The sequence below is a fragment of the Schistocerca serialis genome, chromosome 1, assembly GCF_023864345.2.
Source record: "Schistocerca serialis cubense isolate TAMUIC-IGC-003099 chromosome 1, iqSchSeri2.2, whole genome shotgun sequence".
NCBI lineage: Eukaryota > Metazoa > Arthropoda > Insecta > Orthoptera > Acrididae > Schistocerca > Schistocerca serialis.
Window position 1 is genome coordinate 491553650 of NC_064638.1, and position 21869 is coordinate 491575518.

The window sequence follows — 21869 nt, forward strand, 5'->3', positions numbered from 1 at the left end:
ATGGAAGTGTCATATTCCACCCATCTGCTTTGATCCATGACATCATCAATATGGCAGAAATGGCTATTCTAAGTGTGTCCAATATGGTGCCTATGATATCACTACATACACATGGCAACAAACACGAAAATACATATAAGACAATTACATCTCCCTCCAACCCTGGGAAATTGTGGGTTTTAGGGAGGGGCCAAGCTAAAAAAAAAAAAAAAAAAAACAAACCCCATGCAATCCCAAAACACACAAAACGATGAACGAAAAACAATAATTACAAAAATTTACAGGAATTGGACACTTCCCTTGGTCAACCATAACTATTGATATGAAAAAATCTAACAACTGCAACTACGAAAACCGAAACCAAAAGCACAACACCTCAAAAAGTCAGAAGTCAAACATTGCTACGTAAATAATACACAATAAATACACAAAACATTACAACTTGAGAAAAATAGACAAAAAAAAAAAAAACAATAACTTACAACCAACAAATTTTGGCACTGCAAAGTAGGTCGGCCATCCCAAACACACACACACACACACACACACACACACACACACACACACACACACAGAGGAAGGGGCGGGGGGGGGGGGGGGGGGGGGGTTGTCATCAAACACAACAAGACGACATCTGCAAACACAACCAACTCATAAACTCCACGCTGTAATGATGTCACACACCACAACACCCATACGTCATGGAGACGGGTGGAATCTGACACTTCTGTTCACCCCCCATTTGCCTATTCTTTGGATGAGCTCCACTGCTTTTCATCGGCGCTTCAAACTCTTTGACATTTTGTTGCGTTTGCTTTGGCAGTTCACCATTAGGATTTTAATACTCTTCAACTGTGGGAGGCATCTCTTTCAATCTTACACTGATACTTCTTTGTTTCCTATAGCTATCTTTATTTGGATTGGATGGAGAGTCACCTAATTTAAAAAACCTCACACAGTCAGCTACCTAAGTAGCAGCCTCTGATGTGTAGTGGACAACTGACCTGTGTAGGGGAACTATACAGTTCTCAACCCCCAATGGCGCAAGTCCAGGAAGTCACAGCCTAGCTTGTCACAGAACTTTGGAAGTCTCTGATCCAGTCCTTCTACTTGACTCAGAATGAAAGCACCATGATCTGTTGTGGGGACAATGCTGCAAATCGTGAGGTTTGTTGAAACTCCACTTGCAAGACTGGCCTTCTGAATCTTTACTGCCAGTTGCCAGAATGACCCAAGAACGACCTCTGGAGAGCTCTTCCAACACACCAACTCACAACAGCTGCCAGTTGTTTGACAGTAGTCAGGGCGATTCCAGCTGTTTATGAACGTTAATCAACTCATCTGGTGTTTGAGAAGAGCATGCACTGTGGGGCTTCATTTTGGCTGGTGCAATGTATTTCAAGACAGCGAACAAATAACTTTAAATTAAGCCCACTGATTATATTTTACTATTCAGTGCAGGGGTGGTTATTTTATGAACATCACAAAAGAATTTAAATAAATAAAATTAAGTTAATTGTTTTTTTTTTACCCTTTGATAACAACAAACCTTTTAAAGTTTTAAAGATAAGTAAGTAGGATCCAGTATCTGGAAATATAGACTGTTGTATTTGTTGTGAAAAGTCATACTTACTACTATTACTGAAATAGTTAGGTTAAGTTTAACTGGATGAAATTAAAACAGTTATTGAATCTGGTAGAAGATATAATTAAAAAGCATTAGGTACCTTCCCACCCGTGCCATCTTGGTATAGTCAGGGTTAATGAAACTAGAACAGAAAACAGGGACTGACAGTATAATTAAAAATACTTCAGTTAGGTTAAGAATTTACTAATTGTCATTGAGTTAACATAAACGTTTTCTGAGTATTATACTGTGTCATAATATAAAAAAATATATTGGAGAACGCACATTTCGGCCACGGTTACAGTGGCCTTCTTCTGGGTCTACTGATTTGATTATGACATGGTACGATTCTCAAAAAAAGGTTTGTGTCAACTGATTCTGGCCACGGAGGCCTATGCAGTTATATTTCTTTGAGTTGTTTAATTATCAAGTATCATAAGCAACCAAATTTACTAACAATCTTTAATTTTGTTTTCCATACAGCCTCATCTTCGAGGAAAACAGCCCCAACTACAGAAAATTTTATGGTATGTACATCAGTAACCAAATTTGCAAAACATTTAAGGTCATTGAATTATCAACAGATAAATTTTATGTGATTTTTACTTCCAGTATTGTCCTGCTAGTACTTCATTTTTCTTGAGCATAATTGGCAAGTGTGTGTGTGTTTTGAAGGGTTTGTTTTTAAGAATCATGTCCTTGGCACGGTGTAGTGTTCTAGAAAGTTGTTCACTCCGGCACTGAGAATTGGATTTCTAGCTGTATTCTTGGTTCCCCTCATCTGCCGGCACTGCTTTTCCAGTTTCTTGCTATTGGACGGTGGTTGTATTCATTCAAATGCCCTAGGCTACTTCGTAATATGTTGACTTTAGTGTTTTGAAAGTGGCGTATGCCCATTTCTTTAAAGGCAATAGATTACATAAAATAATGTTATGCTAGATTGATAACACATTGTTCTCTCTCTCTCTCTCTCTCTCTCTCTCTCTCTCTTTCTCTCTCTTTTTTCCTCCCTCCATTAAGTTCTCTCACACAGTATTGTATTAACAGCTGTTTGTTGCACCTGTCTAATAAATAATACATCAAAACACTGTTGTATTGCTGGTAGAGTATGTGCAGAATATCATGACTGGTAGATGTGCATTCGGCAGAGCAACCATAGGGAGAGTGATGGGACCGGGGGTGATGGGCAGGTGGTCAACACACTGTAGGGGAAATGCCAAGCACTGGAGGGGAAGTTCTAAAAAAAAAAAACTAGTTGTCACCTCTATATTGGTTACTATGTAAAAAGAATTCTGCAGAAGATGCAACGAAAGCAGCAATTCAGTTTTGCGAGACTTGTTAACAACTTACAACTTTCAGATAAGCATCATGAGGGGCCAATTTTGATTAAAACCTACATAAACCTACATTGCTCTTGTTGCCATATAAAAATTTGCTTCTTTTTGTCAATACACAGCAGAGTTTACACGATGTCACCTCACTGACACAGTGTGCAGACACAATTTTGAAAGAATTCTGAAACAGTATTTTGTTAAGTGAGGAACTGGGGACAAGTATGGTCAGTAGCTTATGAAAAAGTGCATCATCTGTACAAGAATAAACATGTAATTTCTTCACTTATGTTGTTCCAAAACCCACACTATTTTGTATTTCACTCTTAAAAATTACGTTTGTTCATCAAAAGGTATGTAGTTAATGATGTAGATAATGAAGTTTAATGATGTAGATAATGAAGTTTTGCGTAATAACCGTATGGAAAAAATACTGTCCTCTTTGCAGGCCGCCATTTGCCAAAATCTTGTTTCAGTATCTCAAACTGTTTATGGAATATGAGGAATGTTATGGATATTTCATTCTGGCTTTATTGCTGGTGCGCACAATTGCAAATCAGTGTGCTATGTGAGATCAAATTTCTTGAAACTGGTGACAGACAGAGATCTCCACCCAGTCTAAATAAAAATTCAGTATGTTACCTACATTTCATATGCAGCAACATATTATGTAATATGCACCAAATTCAAAATCAAAGTGACCCCTATTTTTCATTGCGAACCTTTTCGAATTTTGTGCTCTGTCTTACTTATTTGCAAATATCGCAATAACTATGACCATTAATGAAATTATGGGCACATCACCATGGAACTGACATGATAAAGCTGTAATTAAGGCAAAAAGATTTCTTTTTTACTGGATAGTTTCTGTAAAATCTTTTGAGAAAGTTTGCAGGATGTGTGCCTCGATTCTGTCATCGCAGTGAGACGCCACCCGGCCAAAAGCAGGCAAACAATATTGATATTCCCTTCTGAACAAACAAATGAGCTTGCCCAGTGCTTCAGATGAAAGTTTGTCACTGCATGGCAGCCACCATATCCTGCATGGTCTCTAGCAGAATTGGTAGTTGAGTGCCAGCCACCAATGGTACACACCGTATGATGGGAAGCTTGAGCCACTGGTGGTACACACTGCCCTATGGGAGGATCTAGTGTGAGCCACCAACAGCACATGCCAGTGTTGAAAGTGTTCAACAATATTACTTTATTTCAATATCGCTTGCAGGACTCTTGTGATGTTCCTCTTCCTTTTCAACTCCCTCATCTCCCCTTGATAATCATCATCATCATCATCATCATCATCATTTAAGACTGATTATACCTTTCAGCTTTCAGTCTGGAGCATAGCCCCCTTATAAAATTCCTCCACGATCCCCTATTCAGTGCTAACATTGGTGCCTCTTCTGATGATAAACCTATTACTTCAAAATCATTCTTAACCGAATCCAGGTACCTTCTCCTTGGTCTTCCTAGACTTCTCCTACCCTCTACTGCTGAACCCATGAGTCTCTTGGGTAATCTTGCTTCTCCCATGCATGTAACATGACCCCACCATCTAAGCCTGTTCGCCCTGACTGCTACATCTATAGAGTTCATTCCCAGTTTTTCTTTGATTTCCTCATTGTGGTCACCCTCCTGCCATTGTTCCCATCTACTAGTACCTGCAATCATCCTAGCTACTTTCATATCCGTAACCTCAACCTTGTTGATAAGGTAACCTGAATCCACCCAGCTTTCGCTCCCATACAACAAAGTTGGTCGAAAGATTGAACGGTGCACAGATAACTTAGTCTTGGTACTGACTTCCTTCTTGCAGAAGAGAGTAGATCGTAGCTGAGCGCTCACTGCGTTAGCTTTGCTACACCTCGCTTCCAGTTCTTTCACTATGTTGCCATCCTGTGAGAATATGCATCCTAAGTACTTGAAACCGTCCACCTGTTCTAACTTTGTTCCTCCTATTTGGCACTCAATCTGTTTATATTTCTTTCCCACTGACATTACTTTCGTTTTGGAGATGCTAATCTTCATTCCATAGCCCTTACATTTCTGACCTAGCTCTGAAATATTACTTTGCAAACTTTCAATCGAATCTGGCATCACAACTAATCTTCATACCATAGTCCTTACATTTCTGATCTAGCTCTGAAATATTACTTTGCAAATTTTCAATCGAATTTGCCATCACAACTAAGTCATCCGCATATTCAAGACTGCTTATTTTGTGTTCACATATCTTAATCTCATCCAGCCAGTCTATTGTTTTCAACATATGATCCATAAATAATATGAACAACAGTGGAGACAGGTTGCAGCCTTGTCTTACCCCTGAAACTACTCTGAACCATGAACTCACTTTACCGTCAACTCTAACTGCTGCCTGACTATCCATGTAAAGACCTTCAATTGCTTGCAAAAGTTTGCCTCCTATTCCATAATCTCGTAGAACAGACAATAACTTCCTCCTAGGAACCCGGTCATATGCCTTTTCTAGATCTATAAAGCATTGATACAATTGCCTGTTCCACTCATAACACTTCTCCATTATTTGCCGTAAGCTAAAGATCTGGTCCTGACAACCTCTAAGTGGCCTAAACCCACACTGATTTTCATCCAATTGGTCCTCAGCTAATACTCGCACTTTCCTTTCAACAATACCTGAGATGATTTTACCCACAACGCTGATTAAAGAGATACCTCTGTAGTTGTTACAATCTTTTCTGTTTCCATGTTTAAAGATTGGTGTAATGACTGCTTTTGTCCAGTCTGATGGAACCTGTCCCAACTCCCAGGCCATTTCAATTATCCTGTGTAGCCATTTAAGACCTGACATTCCACTGTATTTGATGAGTTCCGACTTAATTTCATCCACCCCAGCTGCTTTATTGCACTGCAATCTATTGACCATTTTCTCCACTTCCTCAAATGTGATCCTATTTCCATCATCATTCCTATCCCATTCTACCTCGAAATCTGAAACATTACTGATCGTATTTTCACCTACATTGAGCAACTCTTCAAAATATTCCCTCCATCTGCCCAAGGCATCCACAGGATTCACCAGCAGTTTTCCTGACTTGTCCAAAATACTTGTCATTTCCTTCTTACCTCCCTTTCGGAGACTGCTAATTACACTCCAGAATGGCTTTCCAGCAGCTTGACCCATAGTCTCCAACCTGTTTCCAAAGTCTTCCCAAGATTTCTTCTTGGATGCTGCATTTATCTGTTTGGCTTTGTTTCTTTCTTCAACATAACGTTCTCTGTCTACCTGAGTTCTAGTATGTAGCATATTTTTGATATGCCTTCTTTTTCCTTTTACAGGCTGCCTTGACTGTGTCATTCCACCAAGCTGTTTGCTTCATCCTACTTTTACATACTACTGTTCCAAGACATTCTTTAGCCACTTCTAGTACTGTGACCCTGTACCTTGTCCATTGCTTTTCCAATGACTGTAATTGACTACATTCAACTAACTGGTACCTTTCTGAGATCGCTGTTATGTACTTGTGCCTGATTGCCTTATCCTGAAGTTTCTCCACTCTTATCCTCCTACTTATGGACCTGACCTCCTGCACTTTCGGCCTCACAATCCCAATTTCACTGCAGATTAAATAATGATCAGTGTCATCAAAGAATCCCCTGAATACACGTGTGTCCCTCACAGCCTTCCTGAATTCCTGATCTGTTATTATATAGTCAATGACAGATCTAGTTCCCTTGCCTTCCTAAGTATACCGGTGAATATTCTTGTGTTTAAAAAAGGAGTTAGTGATTACTAAGCCCATACTGGCACAGAAATCCAAGAGTTGTTTCCCATTCCTGTTGGGCTCCATATCCTCTCCAAATTTACCCGTAACCTTTTCATACCCTTCTGTTCGATTTCCAGTCCTGGCGTTAAAATCACCCATGAGCAGAACACCGTCCTTGTCCTTTACTCTAACAACTACATCACTGAGTGCCTCATAAAAACTATCCATCTTATCTTGATACAGTGCGAATATACTGACACAATCCTAATTTTCTTGCTAGACACTGTCAAATCTATCCACATCAGTCGTTCGTTTACATACCTTATTGCAACTCCCCTTGTTTCTTTTTGGAAATTACCATGTTTACCCAAGTATAAGGCACCACTGATTATGAGAATATCCCCTTGTTTCCAAGAAGCTTTCTGAGAAAAATTTATTTTTAACATATATTAAAAACAAAGATTCCATGACTTACCAAACGGGAAAGCGCTGGTAGATAGGCACAATAAAAAAACACACAAACACACACACAAAATTTCAAGCTTTCGCAACAAACGGTTGCTTCATCAGGAAAGAGGGAAGGAGAGGGAAAGACGAAAGGATGTGGGTTTTAAGGGAGAGGGTAAGGAGGCATTCCAATCCCAGGAGTGGAAAGACTTACCTTAAGGGGAAAAAAGGACAGGTATACACTCGCGTGCGCGCGCGCGCTCACACACACACACACACACACACACACACACACACACAGATCCATCCGCACATACACAGACACAAGCAGACATTTTTAAAGGCAAAGAGTTTGGGCAGAGATGTCAGTTGAGGCAGAAGTACAGAGGCATCTCTGCCCAAACTCCCTGTCAAACTCTTTGCCCCCACAAACGTCCGCCCGCGTGGCCCCCCCCCCCCCCTCCCCCTCCGATGAAGCAACCGTCTGCTGCGAAAGCTCGAACCCCGCGTGCATGTTTGTGCCTGCCCGCGCGTACACTGAGCCGCCAGCACCCTCGCCTGGTAAGTCACGTCATCTTTGTTTTTAGATTTATTTTTCCCATGTGGAATGTTATACCATATGAAAGTGCTGGCAGGCCGACAGACACACAAACAAACACAAACACACACACACACACACACACACACACACAAAATTCAAGCCTTTGCAACAAATGGCCGCCCCACCAGGAAAGAGGGAAAGACGAAAGGATGCGGGTCCCAAGGGAGAGGGCAAGGAGCCACTCCAATCCTGGGAGTGGAAAGACCCACCCTAGGGGGAAAAAAGGACAGGTGCACACTCTCTCGCGCGCGCGCTCACACACACACACACACACACACACACACACACACACACACACACACATCCACCCGCACACACACAGACACAAGCAGACACCTGTAAAGGCCGTTACAAATGTCTGCTTGTGTCTGTGCACAGCGCTTTCCCGTTTGGTAAGTCATGGAATCTTTGTTTTTAATATAATTTTCCCCTGTGGAATGTTTCTTTCTATTTTATTTATTTTTAACATATTTTGACTTGTCAAAATTACAAACTTCCTGATAAGTTAACATTATAAATATTCTAAATTTATGCAATTTATTGATTGTCTACATTTTGATAATACATGGAGAAATAAAATAAATGAAAAGAAGTGGATTACATTAATTTGCAAACCATTTTATTTTCTACATTTTTTTGCTTACTAACCCTGTCGTCTAAGGTTTCACTATCATCATCCTAATAACAGAACAGTGAAATTTTTCTCTTCGTTGTCATAAATATTGGGCTGTTTTTTCGGATTGCCAACTAGCTCTGCAGATGACGAAGAAATTGAAGAAATGTATGATGAGATAAAAGAAATTATTCAGGTAGTGAAGGGAAACGAAAATTTAATAGTCATGGGTGACTGGAATTCGACAGTAGGAAAAGGGAGAGAAGGAAACATAGTAGGTGAATATGGATTGGGGCTAAGAGATGAAAGAGGAAGCCGTCTGGTAGAATTTTGCACAGAGCATAACTTAATCATAGCTAACACTTGGTTCAAGAATCATAAAAGAAGGTTGTATACATGGAAGAATCCTGGAGATACTAAAAGGTATCAGATGGATTATATAATGGTAAGACAGAGATTTAGGAACCAGGTTTTAAATTGTAAGACATTACCAGGGGCAGATGTGGACTCTGACCACAGTCTATTGGTTATGAACTGTAGATTAAAACTGAAGAAACTGCAAAAAGGTGGGAATTTAAGGATATGGGACCTGGATAAACTGAAAGAACCAGAGGTTGTACAGAGTTTCAAGGAGAGCGTAAGGGAACAATTGACAGGAATGGCGGAAAGAAATACAGTAGAAGACGAATGGGTAGCTCTGAGGGATGAAGTAGTGAAGGCGGGAGAGGATCAAGTTGGTAAAATGACGAGGGCTAGTAGAAATCCTTGGGTAACAGAAGAAATATTGAATTTAATTGATGAAAGGAGAGAATATAAAAATGCAGTAAATGAAGCAGGCAAAAAGGAATACAAAAATGAGATCGACAGGAAGTGCAAAATGGCTAAGCAGGCATGGCTAGAGGACAAATGTAAGGATGTAGAGGCTTATCTCACTAGGGGTAAGATAGATACAGCCTACAGGAAAATTAAAGAGACCCTTGGAGGAAAGAGAGCCAATTGTATGAATATCAAGAACTCAGATGGAAACCCAAGGTGGAAGGAGTATATAGAGGGTCTATACAAGGACGATGTACCTGAGGACAATATTATGGAAATGGAAGAGGATGTAGATGAAGATGAAATGGGAGATATGATACTGCGTGAAGAGTTTGACAGAGCAATGAAAGACCTGAGTCGGAACAAGGCCCCGGGAGTAGACAACATTCCATTAGAACTACTGACGGCCTTGGGAGAGCCAGTCTTGACAAAACTCTACCATCTGGTGAGCAAGATGTACGAGACAGGCGAAATACCCTCAGACTTCAAGAAGAATGTAATAATTCCAATCCCAAAGAAAGCAGGTGTTGACAGATGTGAAAATTATCGAACTATCAGTTTAATAAGTCACAGCTGCAAAATACTAACGCGAATTCTTTACAGACGAATGGAAAAACTGGTAGAAGCCGACCTCGGGGAAGATCAGTTTGGATTCCGTAGAAATGTTGGAACACGTGAGGCAATACTGACCTTACGACTTATCTTAGAAGGAAGATTAAGGAAAGGTAAACCTACATTTCTAGCATTTGTAGACTTAGAGAAAGCTTTTGACAATGAATACTCTCTTCAAATTCTAAAGGTGGCAGGGGTAAAATACAGGGAGCGAAAGGCTATTTACAATTTGTACAGAAACCAGATGGCAGTTACAAGAGTCGGGGGGGGGGGGGGGGGGGCATGAAACGGAAGCAGTGGTTGGGAAGGGAGTGAGACAGGGTTGTAGCCTCTCCCTGATGTTATTCAATCTGTATATTGAGCAAGCAGTAAAGGAGAGAAAAGAAAAATTTGGAGTGGGTATTAAAATCCAGGGAAAAGAAATAAAAACTTTGAGGTTCACCGATGACATTGTAATTCTGTCAGAGACAGCAAAGGACTTGGAAGAGCAGTTGATCAGAATGGAGAGTGTCTTGAAAGGAGGATATAAGATGAACATCAACAAAAGCAAACCAAGGATAATGGAATGTAGTCTAATTAAGTTGGGTGATGCTGAGGGAATTAGATTAGGAAATGAGACACTTAAAGTAGTGAAGGAGTTTTGCTATTTGGGGAGCAAGATAACTGATGATGGTCGAAGTAGAGAGGATATAAAATGTAGACTGGCAATGGGAAGAAAAGCATTTCTGAAGAAGAGAAATTTGTTAACATCGAGTATAGATTTGTGTGTCAGAAAGTCGTTTCTGAAAGTATTTGTATGGAGTGTAGCCATGTATGGATGTGAAACATGGACAATAAATAGTTTGGACAAGAAGAGAATAGAAGCTTTTGAAATGTGGTGCTATAGAAGATTGTTGAAGATTAGGTGGGTAGATCACATATCTAATGAGGAGGTATTGAAATAGGATTGGGGAGAAGAGAAGTTTGTGGCACAACTTGACTAGAAGAAGGGATCGGTTGGTAGGACATGTCCTGAGGCATCAAGGGATCACAAATTTAGCATTGGAGTGCAGTGTGGAAGGTAAAAATCGTAGAGGGAGACCAAGAGATGGATACACTAAGCAGATTCAGAAGGATGTAGGTCGCAGTAGGTACTGGGAGATGAAGGAGCTTGCACAGGATAGATTAGCATGGAGAGCTGCATCAAACCAGTCTCAGGACTGAAGACAACAACAACAACAACAACAACATTGAGATTTCTGAGACTGTGGTTACCATGGGACCTGAGAACACAGCTGTTTTTATCCAAATACATTTCGGGCTGCACTTCTATACTGGCGTGAGAATGTTACAATGTGTCTTGCTTCCAAATATATTGTCTGGCCGCAGCTCTCTTATTGGGTTTGTAGGACCAGCAACTGACACACCCCCTTTTGTTCCCATCATGTGCCAGTGAGCATCAACAACATTGCAGCACAAAATAAATAAGTACACCACTGGCCTGTATCCAGACTTCTCCTTCAGTATTTGTCCAATTTGAAGTTATTTCAATTGCAACTACAGATGGATTCAGGCAAACTGTTGTTTAAACTTGGCAGATGTCCCAAAAAAAAAAAGAAAGCTGGAGTATACATTATAGCTTTCCATGGTTGGTGATATGACATTATTTGCTGCCCTCTCATTATTCCCATCCTTGCATTCTTCTAGTTCTCAGCCAAGATAGTACCATTGTTCCCCCTCCAACATTTCAATAGTCCTGTGCTGGAGCAACTGTGAGATACAAACTGCAATACCTTCTAGTGAAGGTCCAATTCTCAAACTTCGCTCGTCCTGCCATCTACTGACATCCATTGGTACTATCTTCATGACTGGTCTTGCAGCTGTAATTTATTCTCGCAACAACTACTACAGTGTAATATGATTTATTTCGTTACGTATTGCATACTGGATTACTTTTCCATCTTGTTTCAGCTGAATGTTGCTATCATGTTCTAAAGCTGATTAAAAGCTGGCAGTCTTTTTATCTGGTAGTCTAATAAGTGAACAGCAACTTTCTCATTTGCAATCCACTTAGTAAATTATTACAGTCTCTTGTAATCAAATAAAATATTGATCTGGGTTCAGAATCAAGTACTATTTTTTGAAGGCCGCTTTTGAACGTTGGCTTTACTTAAAAAGCAGCATTACTGTAATGTTTGTACATGGACCCATACGTGTTTGAGAACTTTCATTGCAAATCTGTTCAAATACAACAATAATTTGTAAGATGTTAGAATTTATTGCCATTTCCTCCTGTGTTTCACAGAATTGTCCAATTTTAACCAGAGAAATACGTTGTTGTAGTGGTTAGTTCATGGTTTCTTGCGCATGTCTTGCACTAGCGCTGTGCGACTCAAATGTGAAGCGACTGTTCAAGCAACATTGGTATTGTATCAAGCATTTTGGTGTATTAGGAAATCGTGATCCTTTTCCAAAACGATTATCGTTTGCGTAGCCCATCTGTTCGGAGTTCTTCATAATAAATCTGTCTGCATGTGATCTGAACAGGTAAAGCTTCATCTGTAAATGTAAAGACAACCCCTATATATTGTATTAAACAACATAAAAATGTTAACCTCAGCTGTGATAGTTTTGATCTGCAAATATAAGATGATACTGTATTTTTCGAATGACGAATTTGGGGGGAAAACCATGGTTAAATTGGTTAAATGGTGATTATTTCACAATGAGTGTACAAATTCCCTCTGAGATTGCAGCAAGCCTGTGACGGTATCTTGAAGTTCTTTGTCAGAGTCAAAAAGTTGGAATCGAAGCCACTTCTTTGAGTGCGTTTTGAAATGAAAATTACTTGGCGCCCAGTCGGGACTGTGGGACATATGTCCTAAAATTTCCTGTTAGAACTGATGCATTAATTCTTGTGTTTGTGATTAAGCATTTGTTGTGCGAAAATAAGAAACTCGTAGGTAAGAGACCACATTGCTTATTTTGAATGGCCCTTCTCAGATTTGCTTATGTTCCACATTTGACTTCAGAATAATTATCCTGCATTCCATGCAGTCCACAAACGAGGTTCCTATTTAACTTATCCATAACTGTCCTAGTTGTCACAATTTGATCTGCTTTTTGTTATTGGAAGGGTGACTGCTGTCTTGGCTCTGCTTTTGCATAGGAACCAATACTTTGACAACAGTCATGATTAAGTTTGGACTTAAGTTTCTGCATCATAAAAAAAAGAAAGATAGCCCAGAAAAGCAATCATCTGTTGAGTTTTGAGGTCCTCAGAAGAGTATTTTGGAATGCAGTGAACACATAGCTTGTGGTTAAGAGCATGCATGTGATAGCTTGCATTTGGAGGGGGGGGGGGGGGGGTGTTGGAAGACAAATGGTCACTTTTATGTAGCCATTGAGAGCTAGGGGTGCAGGAGGAGGGCTTTGGTGGAATGGTTGCCCTTTCTTGTGTTTAGTAACATTCTTGTGCGAAACATTCTGATAAATGTATGAAACGTTGTTTGCAATTGAAACATTGTTAAATGTCTGTTTTTGTGACTTTTGTGTCAATTTCCTGTGTTAGTATGTTGCTGACTTCCAGTGCTCATCCATGTCTGTCATTATCATGTAGAATAATTTCTAAACAAGTGACAGCATTGATGTACAACTATTCTTCATATCTGCTTGTTTACGGCACAAATTTTGTGATTAGTGTTAACAGCTTTGAGATTTTTTGCCAGTAACATCAAATTACAGAATATATTTCACATTTGGTGGGACTTTCAATTGCAATGCTGAAATCTGTAGTCCAATAATAAATATTTAGTTTTAACAAAACTATTAATTCTCTTCTCTTCCATGTGGATATTGTTAAGAGTGCTTAATTAATAAGTAATTAACCTATAAGCTCCGTTCTTGCACATTCAGCGAGTCAGTTCTAATAGTTTCCGCACCCCACCAGCTACAGTCCTTTGAAGCATATGAGTTGCTAACAGTGATACTTGATATTATCCAAGCTCTGTGTTATTAGTCACCATAAAGTTTCAGTAAAACGATGCAAATCTAGGATTTTCAAAAAGCCCATCTTTCAGCCTTTTGATAATACCGTCCATCAATTAGCATACAGCAATTTGTCGTCTGAAGCCACTTAGTGAAAATGGCAAAATTGTTAAGGATTTTTTCAGAGGTACACACATTTGCATCTTGTGATTTTAGACAATACATGTGGCGAGTTTTGATGTTTTTGCAAACAGAAATAAATTTTTGGCTAACGTGCAGGTGGACACTGTATCTTGGGTAATTTCCGAAAACTTGCTATATTGTATGGCAATTTATCAATTTGCAGTTACTGCTTTAGCCTCTTCACACAGTGTCAATAAAGAAGTTACACACAAACTTTCGTGTTTTCTCCAAGTTCTCTTCACTTTTACTGAACAAGTATTATCGAGAATATCTGGGTGTATTAGTGGCACTTTATTTTTCAGCCAAAATCATATTGTTGCATATTGTTACTCACACAGAACATTCTGTTTGAAACTTCTAGGATTTAACACATGGTCTAGGGAAAGCTCTTAGACTAGCAATCAGAACATCCAGGGTCCTGAGATAACCTCCCAACTGCTTAAATATTGAATAAAATTCTTCAGCAGCCAAAGACTTACAGTATAAGAAGTCACCCTTGTTCTTCCAACAGCCTTGATAAAAAGGACAGAGGAGAGGACAGAGGTTCGGGGAGTGTGTTGCTCTTTGAAAGGGAATCAGCCATTTAAAGATGGAAGAATGAGCAATGATCTGTGGCATGAGGATGCAGAAGGAAATAGAAACCATTGCATTAGAGGCACATAATGGGTATCCATAGGGCATGGAGCCTGTTATTGAAAAAGTGACAAGATGATCTTTCCATCAGCTTAGTTCCTCATTTGGGTCTGGAGGAGGGGACTTCCAAGGGAGAGGTGACCATTAGAAAAAGGTAGAATAACAAAGGATTCTATGAATTGGAGTATGGAACGTCAGAAGTTTGAAAGTAGTAGGAAAGCTAGAAAATCTGAAAACGGAAATGCAAAGGCTCGATCTAGATGTAGTGGGAGTCAGTGAAGTGAAATGGAAAGAATATAAGGATTTCTGCTCAGATGAATGTAGGGTAATATCAACAGCAGCAGAAAATGCTATAGAAGAGTAGCATTCATTATGAATACAAAAGTAGGGCATGTGAGCTACAGTGAACTATTCAGTGATTTGGTTGTTCTCATCAGATTCAATAGTAAAGCAACACTAACATTGCTTGCCCCTGCTCCAATATAGATCCACATCACAATTTAACAATGATGAAGAGTAGACTGAAATTCAAGAGAATCGTCCAGATGCATCAGTGTGGATGAAAGTGGGATACTGAAGTACTGAGGAATGATGATATTTGTTTGAAGTTAACTGACAATGTGGAACTGATTTGCTGAATGTGCAAGAAGGTACAAAGCTCATTAGTTAAGCACCGTTTACAATATCCATCTGTAGAGAAGGGAATTAAATTAACAATTATGTTAAACCTAAATACTTAGTAGTGGGTCATAAATTTGAGCACTGCAATTGAAAATCCCAGAAAATGTGAAATATATTTTTTAATTTGATTTTATTGTCAAAGAATCTCAAAGTTATTAACATTCATCACAAAATTTGTGTTGTGAATAAACAGATACACTGAGAGAAAGTGTTGTTCATCAATGTATTCATTTGTTAAAGAACTATTCTACATGATGATGATGATGGTGATGATGATGATGATGATGATGATGATGATGATGATGGAAGTGGCTGTTGCAGTCAGCAACATACTAACACAGAAAATTGATGAAACATTCATGAAAGCACACATACTAGAGTAGGCAGTTGAAGAGGAGAGGACATTTCTAAAAAGGGAAACTACAGGTGGTGAACAGACAAACATAAGCACAAAGAAGGTAACAGTGAAGACACCTTGGGTAACCAAACAAGTACCTCAGTTGAACAATGAAAGAAGGAGATACAAAAATATTCATGAAAAGACAGGAATACAGCAGCATAAATCTGTTGGGAATTGAGCCAAGATGGAATGGCTACAAGAAAGATGTGAAGAAATCGAAAAAGAAATGGTCGTCGGGAGGACTGACTCAGCACATAGAAAAATCAGAACAACCTTTGGTAAAATGAAAAGCAAGGGTGTAACATTAAGAGTGCAATAGGAATTCCACTGTTGAACACAGTACATCTACATCTACATTGATACTCCGCAAGCCACCCAACGGTGTGTGGCGGAGGGGGAAGACAGGTGGAAAGAGTACACCGAAGCCTTCTGTGAGGGGGAGGATTTGTCTGATGATGTGATAGAAGAAGGAATTGTAGTCGATGTGGAAGATACAGGGAATCCCCTATTAATCAGTGCCTTGGAAGAATTAAGATGAAATAAGGCAGCAGGAATAAATAACATTCCATCCTAAAATCATTGGGGAAAATTGCAACCAAATTACTATTAAAGTTGGTGTGTAGAATCTATGAGACTGACACTGTACCATCCACACAATTCCGAAGATAGCAAAGGTAGATAAGTGTGAGAACTATTGCCCTATCAACTTAACAATGTATGGAAGTGAAACATGGACGATAACTAGTATGGACAAGAAGAGAATAGAAGCTTTCGAAATGTGGTGCTACAGAAGAATGCTGAAGATAAGGTGGGTAGATCACGTAACTAATGAGGAGGTATTGAATAGAATTGGGGAGAAGAGAAGTTTGTGGCACAACTTGACTAGAAGAAGGGATCGGTTGGTAGGGCATGTTTTGAGGCATCAAGGGATCACAAATTTAGCATTGGAGGGCAGCGTGGAGGGTAAAAATCGTAGAGGGAGACCAAGAGATGAATACAATAAGCAGATTCAGAAGGATGTAGGTTGCAGTAGGTACTGGGAGATGAAGAAGCTTGCACAGGATAGAGTAGCATGGAGAGCTGCATCAAACCAGTCTCAGGACTGAAGACAACAACAACAACATCAACTTAACAATTCATGCATCCCAAGTTGCTGACAAGAATAATATACATAAGAATAGAAAAGAACATTGAGGATTTTTTGGAGGTTCAGATCATTGTGGCTTTAGGAAAGGTAAAGACACCAGAGGTGCAGTTCTGACAGTGTGCTTGATAATGGAAGCAACACTGAAGAAAAATCAAGACACATTCATAGGATTTGTCAACGTGGAAAAAATGATTGTTAATTTAAAATGGTGTAAGATGTTCAAAATTCTGAGAAAAACAGAAGTAAGTTACAGGGAAAGACAGGTGATATACAATATGTGCAAGAACCAAGAGGGAACAATAAGAGTGGAAGACCAAGAATGAAGTGCTCAGATTAAAAAGAGTGTAAGACAGGGATGCAGTCCTCTGCCCCTACTGTCCAATCTTTACACTGAAGAAGCAGTGAAGGAAATAAAATAAAGGTTCAAGAATAGGTGAAAGGATATCAGTGATAAGATTCACTTATGACATTACAATCCTCAGGGAAAGTGAAGAAGAATTGCAGGACAGTTGAATGGAATATACATTCTAATGAGTATAGAATATGGTTCGTGAGTAAACCAGAAAAATTAAAAAGGTAATGAGAACTTAACAGAAATGAGATGAGGAAGAAACTTAAACATTAAATTGGTGATCACAAAGTAGATAAAGTTAAAGAATTCTGTAACCTTGGAAGCAAAATAACCCACAACAGATCAAGCAAGGAGAATGTAAAATCACATTAGCACACACAAAGATGCCTTTGCTGGCCAAGTGAAGTCCACTGGTATCAAACATAGGCCTTAACGTGAGGAAGAAATTTCTGAGAATGTCTGTTTGGCGCACAGCTTTGTATAGTAGTGAATCATGGTCAGTAGGAAAACCATAACAGAAGAGACTCTAAAACCATTTTAGATGTATTTCTGCAGGAGAATGATGAAAATTAGGTGGACTGATAAAAGTAAGGAATGAATTCTATTCAGAATAGGTGAAGGGAGAAACACAAGGAAAACACTGACAAGGAGGAGGACAGGATGATCAGACATTTGTCTTAGACACCAGGGAATAACCTCCAAGGATCTAAAGAAGGAAGCAGAGTGTAAAAGCTACAGCCAACAAATAATTGAGGCTGTACAATGCAAATGATACCCTGCGATGAAGGGATTGCGCTAGAGAGGAATTTATGGTGGGCCACATCAACCAGTCAGAAGACTAATGACTCAAAAAGTGGCAGCTGGAGAGGCAAGTGTAGAAGGCACACACTTCACCTTTTTGTTGTGCTTCCCACACTTCTGTACTCACAGGACACTTCAGTTGCCACAAGCTGAAAACCTTCAGCCAGCATGTGTCAAGCCTAATGGCAGACTATGCAGTTACACAATGCTGTCTGGCATGTGTATGGGCAATGCATCACAAGGTACTCACTTGATATAACACCTGAAAGTGGCAGATAGCACGCTGCAATAAAGCTTTTATAACCAGAAGTGGACAATGACTTCTTAAACAATGTATTAGGGCTGCAAAACCATGTCAAAAACGTTTAGTAAATACTGCAGTGAAACAGGAGCCTTTCCGTATTAATGTATTCTTGACAGTATTATGAAAAGGACAGATCGCTACTCGCCATAAAGTGGAGGTTATGAGTCGCAGATAGGCACAAGAAAAAGACTGTCAGACAAGTAAGCTTCCATGCAAAGGGGCATTCATCGGAATTAAAAAATATACATGCACACACTCGCAGATGCAGCTCACACACAGATGACTAGTCTCTGGCTGCCAGGGCTAGACTTTGAGCAGTAGCGCATGATGAGAGAAGCAATTTGGGTTGTAGCAATTTGGGTTGTGGGGGCGAGGAGGAGTCTGGGGCGGGGAGGGGGAGGGGGAGGGATGACAAGGTACTAAACAGCCATTCTTGGTGTTGAGGCTGCATATTTTATACACAAATTGTATTGGTTTACCCCGAATATATTGCTTGCAACCATGGTGGCCAAAATATTCAACCATGAATTTGTCATATTCCAAATGCTCTTCAGGTACAGAATTACCTGTACACAGGTTCTTTAGCATTTCAATAACAGGACGGATTTTCCAAGCCTTATCATTAGGGTCAGTGTTGGTGTTATCAGCACAGTGCAAAAATAGACAGATTTGTAGAAATCTATCTTGCCTCATGGAGTTGCACACAACTCGCCCATTTAGGATCAAAGAAATGTAACTCCAAAAACTGTTTTGAGATAATTCGATTTAAAGATTTTGTCCAAAAAAACTGAATATTTTCTAATAGTTTTTCACAAACCTTTCTATGGTAAAGAAAGAGTATACTTTATTGACTGTTGTTTTCTACTAGATGTTACATATTCTAGTCACTATGTGGACACTAATAAAATATTTTATGAAATTATACACGTAGTTATGTTTGTCCGATCCTTAACTTAGTGGCTTCTGCTGTATAACATATGAGTGTCAAACAAATAATATGCAACTTTAAGCAATATTATCATATTAAAGACTACTGCAGTTGTGTTAGTAATGTCTTTATAAATACAGATTACACAGAATAAGCTATGGGAATGTGTGTCAGTGATATTCAATGAGTACTACAAGCAAGAGAATAAAAGTCATTATTATTTTCACTTTGCATTATTTGTATGCAGTAACATAGAAATAATTTACAGGTAACAGAAATAATATTCTTGTTTTTAAATCTTCACATAACAAACATAGGAAAACTCATTTTAACGAAACACATTGCTTCCTCACACCTGTTTTTCTGTTTGTGGAGTATTGTTTCAAAAATAATACAACACAGACATTTAAATGAGCCAAAATTGGTGGTTTACATGAAATAGCTAAGGTGATGAACTAGCAAGAGTAATAAAGGAGACAAAAAACAAACAAACAGACAAACATGAAATATATTCCCATGATTCTTCCATGTTTTCCTTATTTTCTGAATCGTTAGCTGCATTGAGTCCTTGATACAATGTGTGATGCCTAGGAGGTATAATACACTTATTAAATAAATCTATAATATCTTTTCTTTTCTTTACTTACGCAGACAGGACTGTCACGTGGTAGGCGCAGAATATTGTCTTCAGGTCCTGAATTCGAAGAATTTTGTAGGCCAGGTCTTTTCTTGATGTGCAAGCCTTGAAAGTCACGATCATCGTACGAATACTTGAAAAACGTCATGTCAGGCTGATCTTTCCTATATTGCATCCAAACAATCTTAAGCCATTTCACAGTTTCTCCATTCTCAGCTGTTTTCCTATTCCGAATTATTTTCTTCTGAAGCTGGTTGAAATCTTAAAATTTGAGCGTTATCCATTTCTTTTACTCTGTACCTGTTGGTCATTCTTACAATTGTGTACCAGCCAATGGGATCAAAAACATCCACATGTTTACCTTTTCTTTCGATGCTCGCATGCACTGAGTTTACTTTCCATTTATGAATGTCCAGGCTCAAAAAACCATTACTCGATAGTTGGAATGTCCAGTGTATTGGCATTCCTGTTCTGGCCCCCACATGTATCAGAAAACAAGGTTATCGGTTTTCCTGTTGCATGAATTTTCAAAAAAATCCCACTGACATGAAGTCACCCGTATGGATCCTCTTTTTGCTGTTGTCTCGTCCCACATGTGACAATTGGTTTTGTTTTCTCCTACATTAAGAACTGTAGATTGTAGACGGAGGTCATTCTTTTATAGAATACTGCATTCACTTTAAGCAGTAAAGCGCAGCTTGTAAGTCAAATTCAGCTAGCACTTTCTTTCTTAATGTTCTTAAATTCCCTTGTAATTTTGTTCCTTTTCAAATGCTCTTCCTGTTCCCTTTTAAAATCTCTGTCTTCCATTTCCTCAGCCAAAATGTGTGAAAACTTTAAACACTTATCACACATATATATTCGTGGCCTGTGGAATTTCAGATTAAAATCCTTTGTCAATATCTTCCTGTACAGGTATAATTTCTGGACTGTCTTTCCTTCCTCATAGCATTGTTCTTGATATAACTCACACATTATCTTAATACTCATATCGGCAGGTAAATAATCTACTGTACATTCTTTCCTCTTGTAATGAGAAAGAAGGGTAGGAAAACTATAGCATCTTTACTTTACTTTCTTCTGGTCTCTTTATACCTGGCTCACGACATCCTCTTCGCCCTTTCTTAATTACAGGACACACATCTCTTTTTCAATAGTATTTCTTACAAAGGTTTTGGAAATGTCAGATGGCTTGAGAAAAAATTGCCTACGCACTTGAATATTATCATATCCCTTTATTAGAAAGAATTCCTTGGTCCTCTTCTATGGTGAGTTACCTGATTTTGTCCTCACACTTTGTTTGTCTTCTTCTCCCACTAGCTTATTTAGATACTTCCGTCGTAGCTCAACTGATCCAAGATCCCAGTAGGCTCTATGGATATTTTGTCTGTCTTGCTCAGTAAACTGTTGTTGACATTTAGAGCAATCTTTTGGCTTCATATTTTGTTGCAGGAACTTCAGAATTCTTCGTAGAAATATATGCCCTACCATGCTGTCAGTTGATTTTTCTTTGATTTCTTTTCCATTCCTCTTTAACTGCTACTCTTTTTAGTTTTCGTGTTTTGTTATTATTCTCAGTACCAACATTGTCATCGGCAATTTCCCCATCCTGATTGTGATGATTTTCTTGTGCAGTAATTGCATCCTCAGCAGTTTTTGTGACATTCTTTACAAGGGACGTTCCATGTCCAACACCGCTGTCTGTAACAATAACATGACAGGTTTTCAGAGGAAGGGAAAAGAAAATTAACTGGAATTGCTATAGTGTCTGGTAACTGGTTGGCTACTCACCAGTATCTGTAGTGTTGTCCGGTTCATAGGAAGAAGGATCATCATCTGTCTTCAGGCACATTTTCACCATCCTTCTTCGTCTGGGCTCCATAGTGCTCCTACTTGCTTGTAAACACATTCACACCTGAAACAATATTTATCTTCCTTGCCAGGAAGTCACAATCCATTGTTGTCACAGAGAGACGGCAACAATGAGTCTAAAGAGAAGTAGGGGAAAAAGCAACTTCTAACAGTTCTGTTAGGATCAGAGAAA

General features: G+C 39.1%; 1 protein-coding gene across 3 annotated transcripts in view; it reads left to right on the top strand.

Annotated features, from left to right (window-relative positions):
* The window catches only part of LOC126473953 (uncharacterized), an 82168-nt gene that overhangs the window by 36153 nt on the left and 24146 nt on the right, over window positions 1–21869 (top strand). For all 3 annotated transcript variants that reach the window (XM_050101331.1, XM_050101323.1, XM_050101339.1), the window contains one exon: window positions 2111–2154. In XM_050101331.1, coding sequence (XP_049957288.1) covers window positions 2111–2154 — 44 coding nt within the window. The remainder of the gene's footprint in view (window positions 1–2110; window positions 2155–21869) is intronic.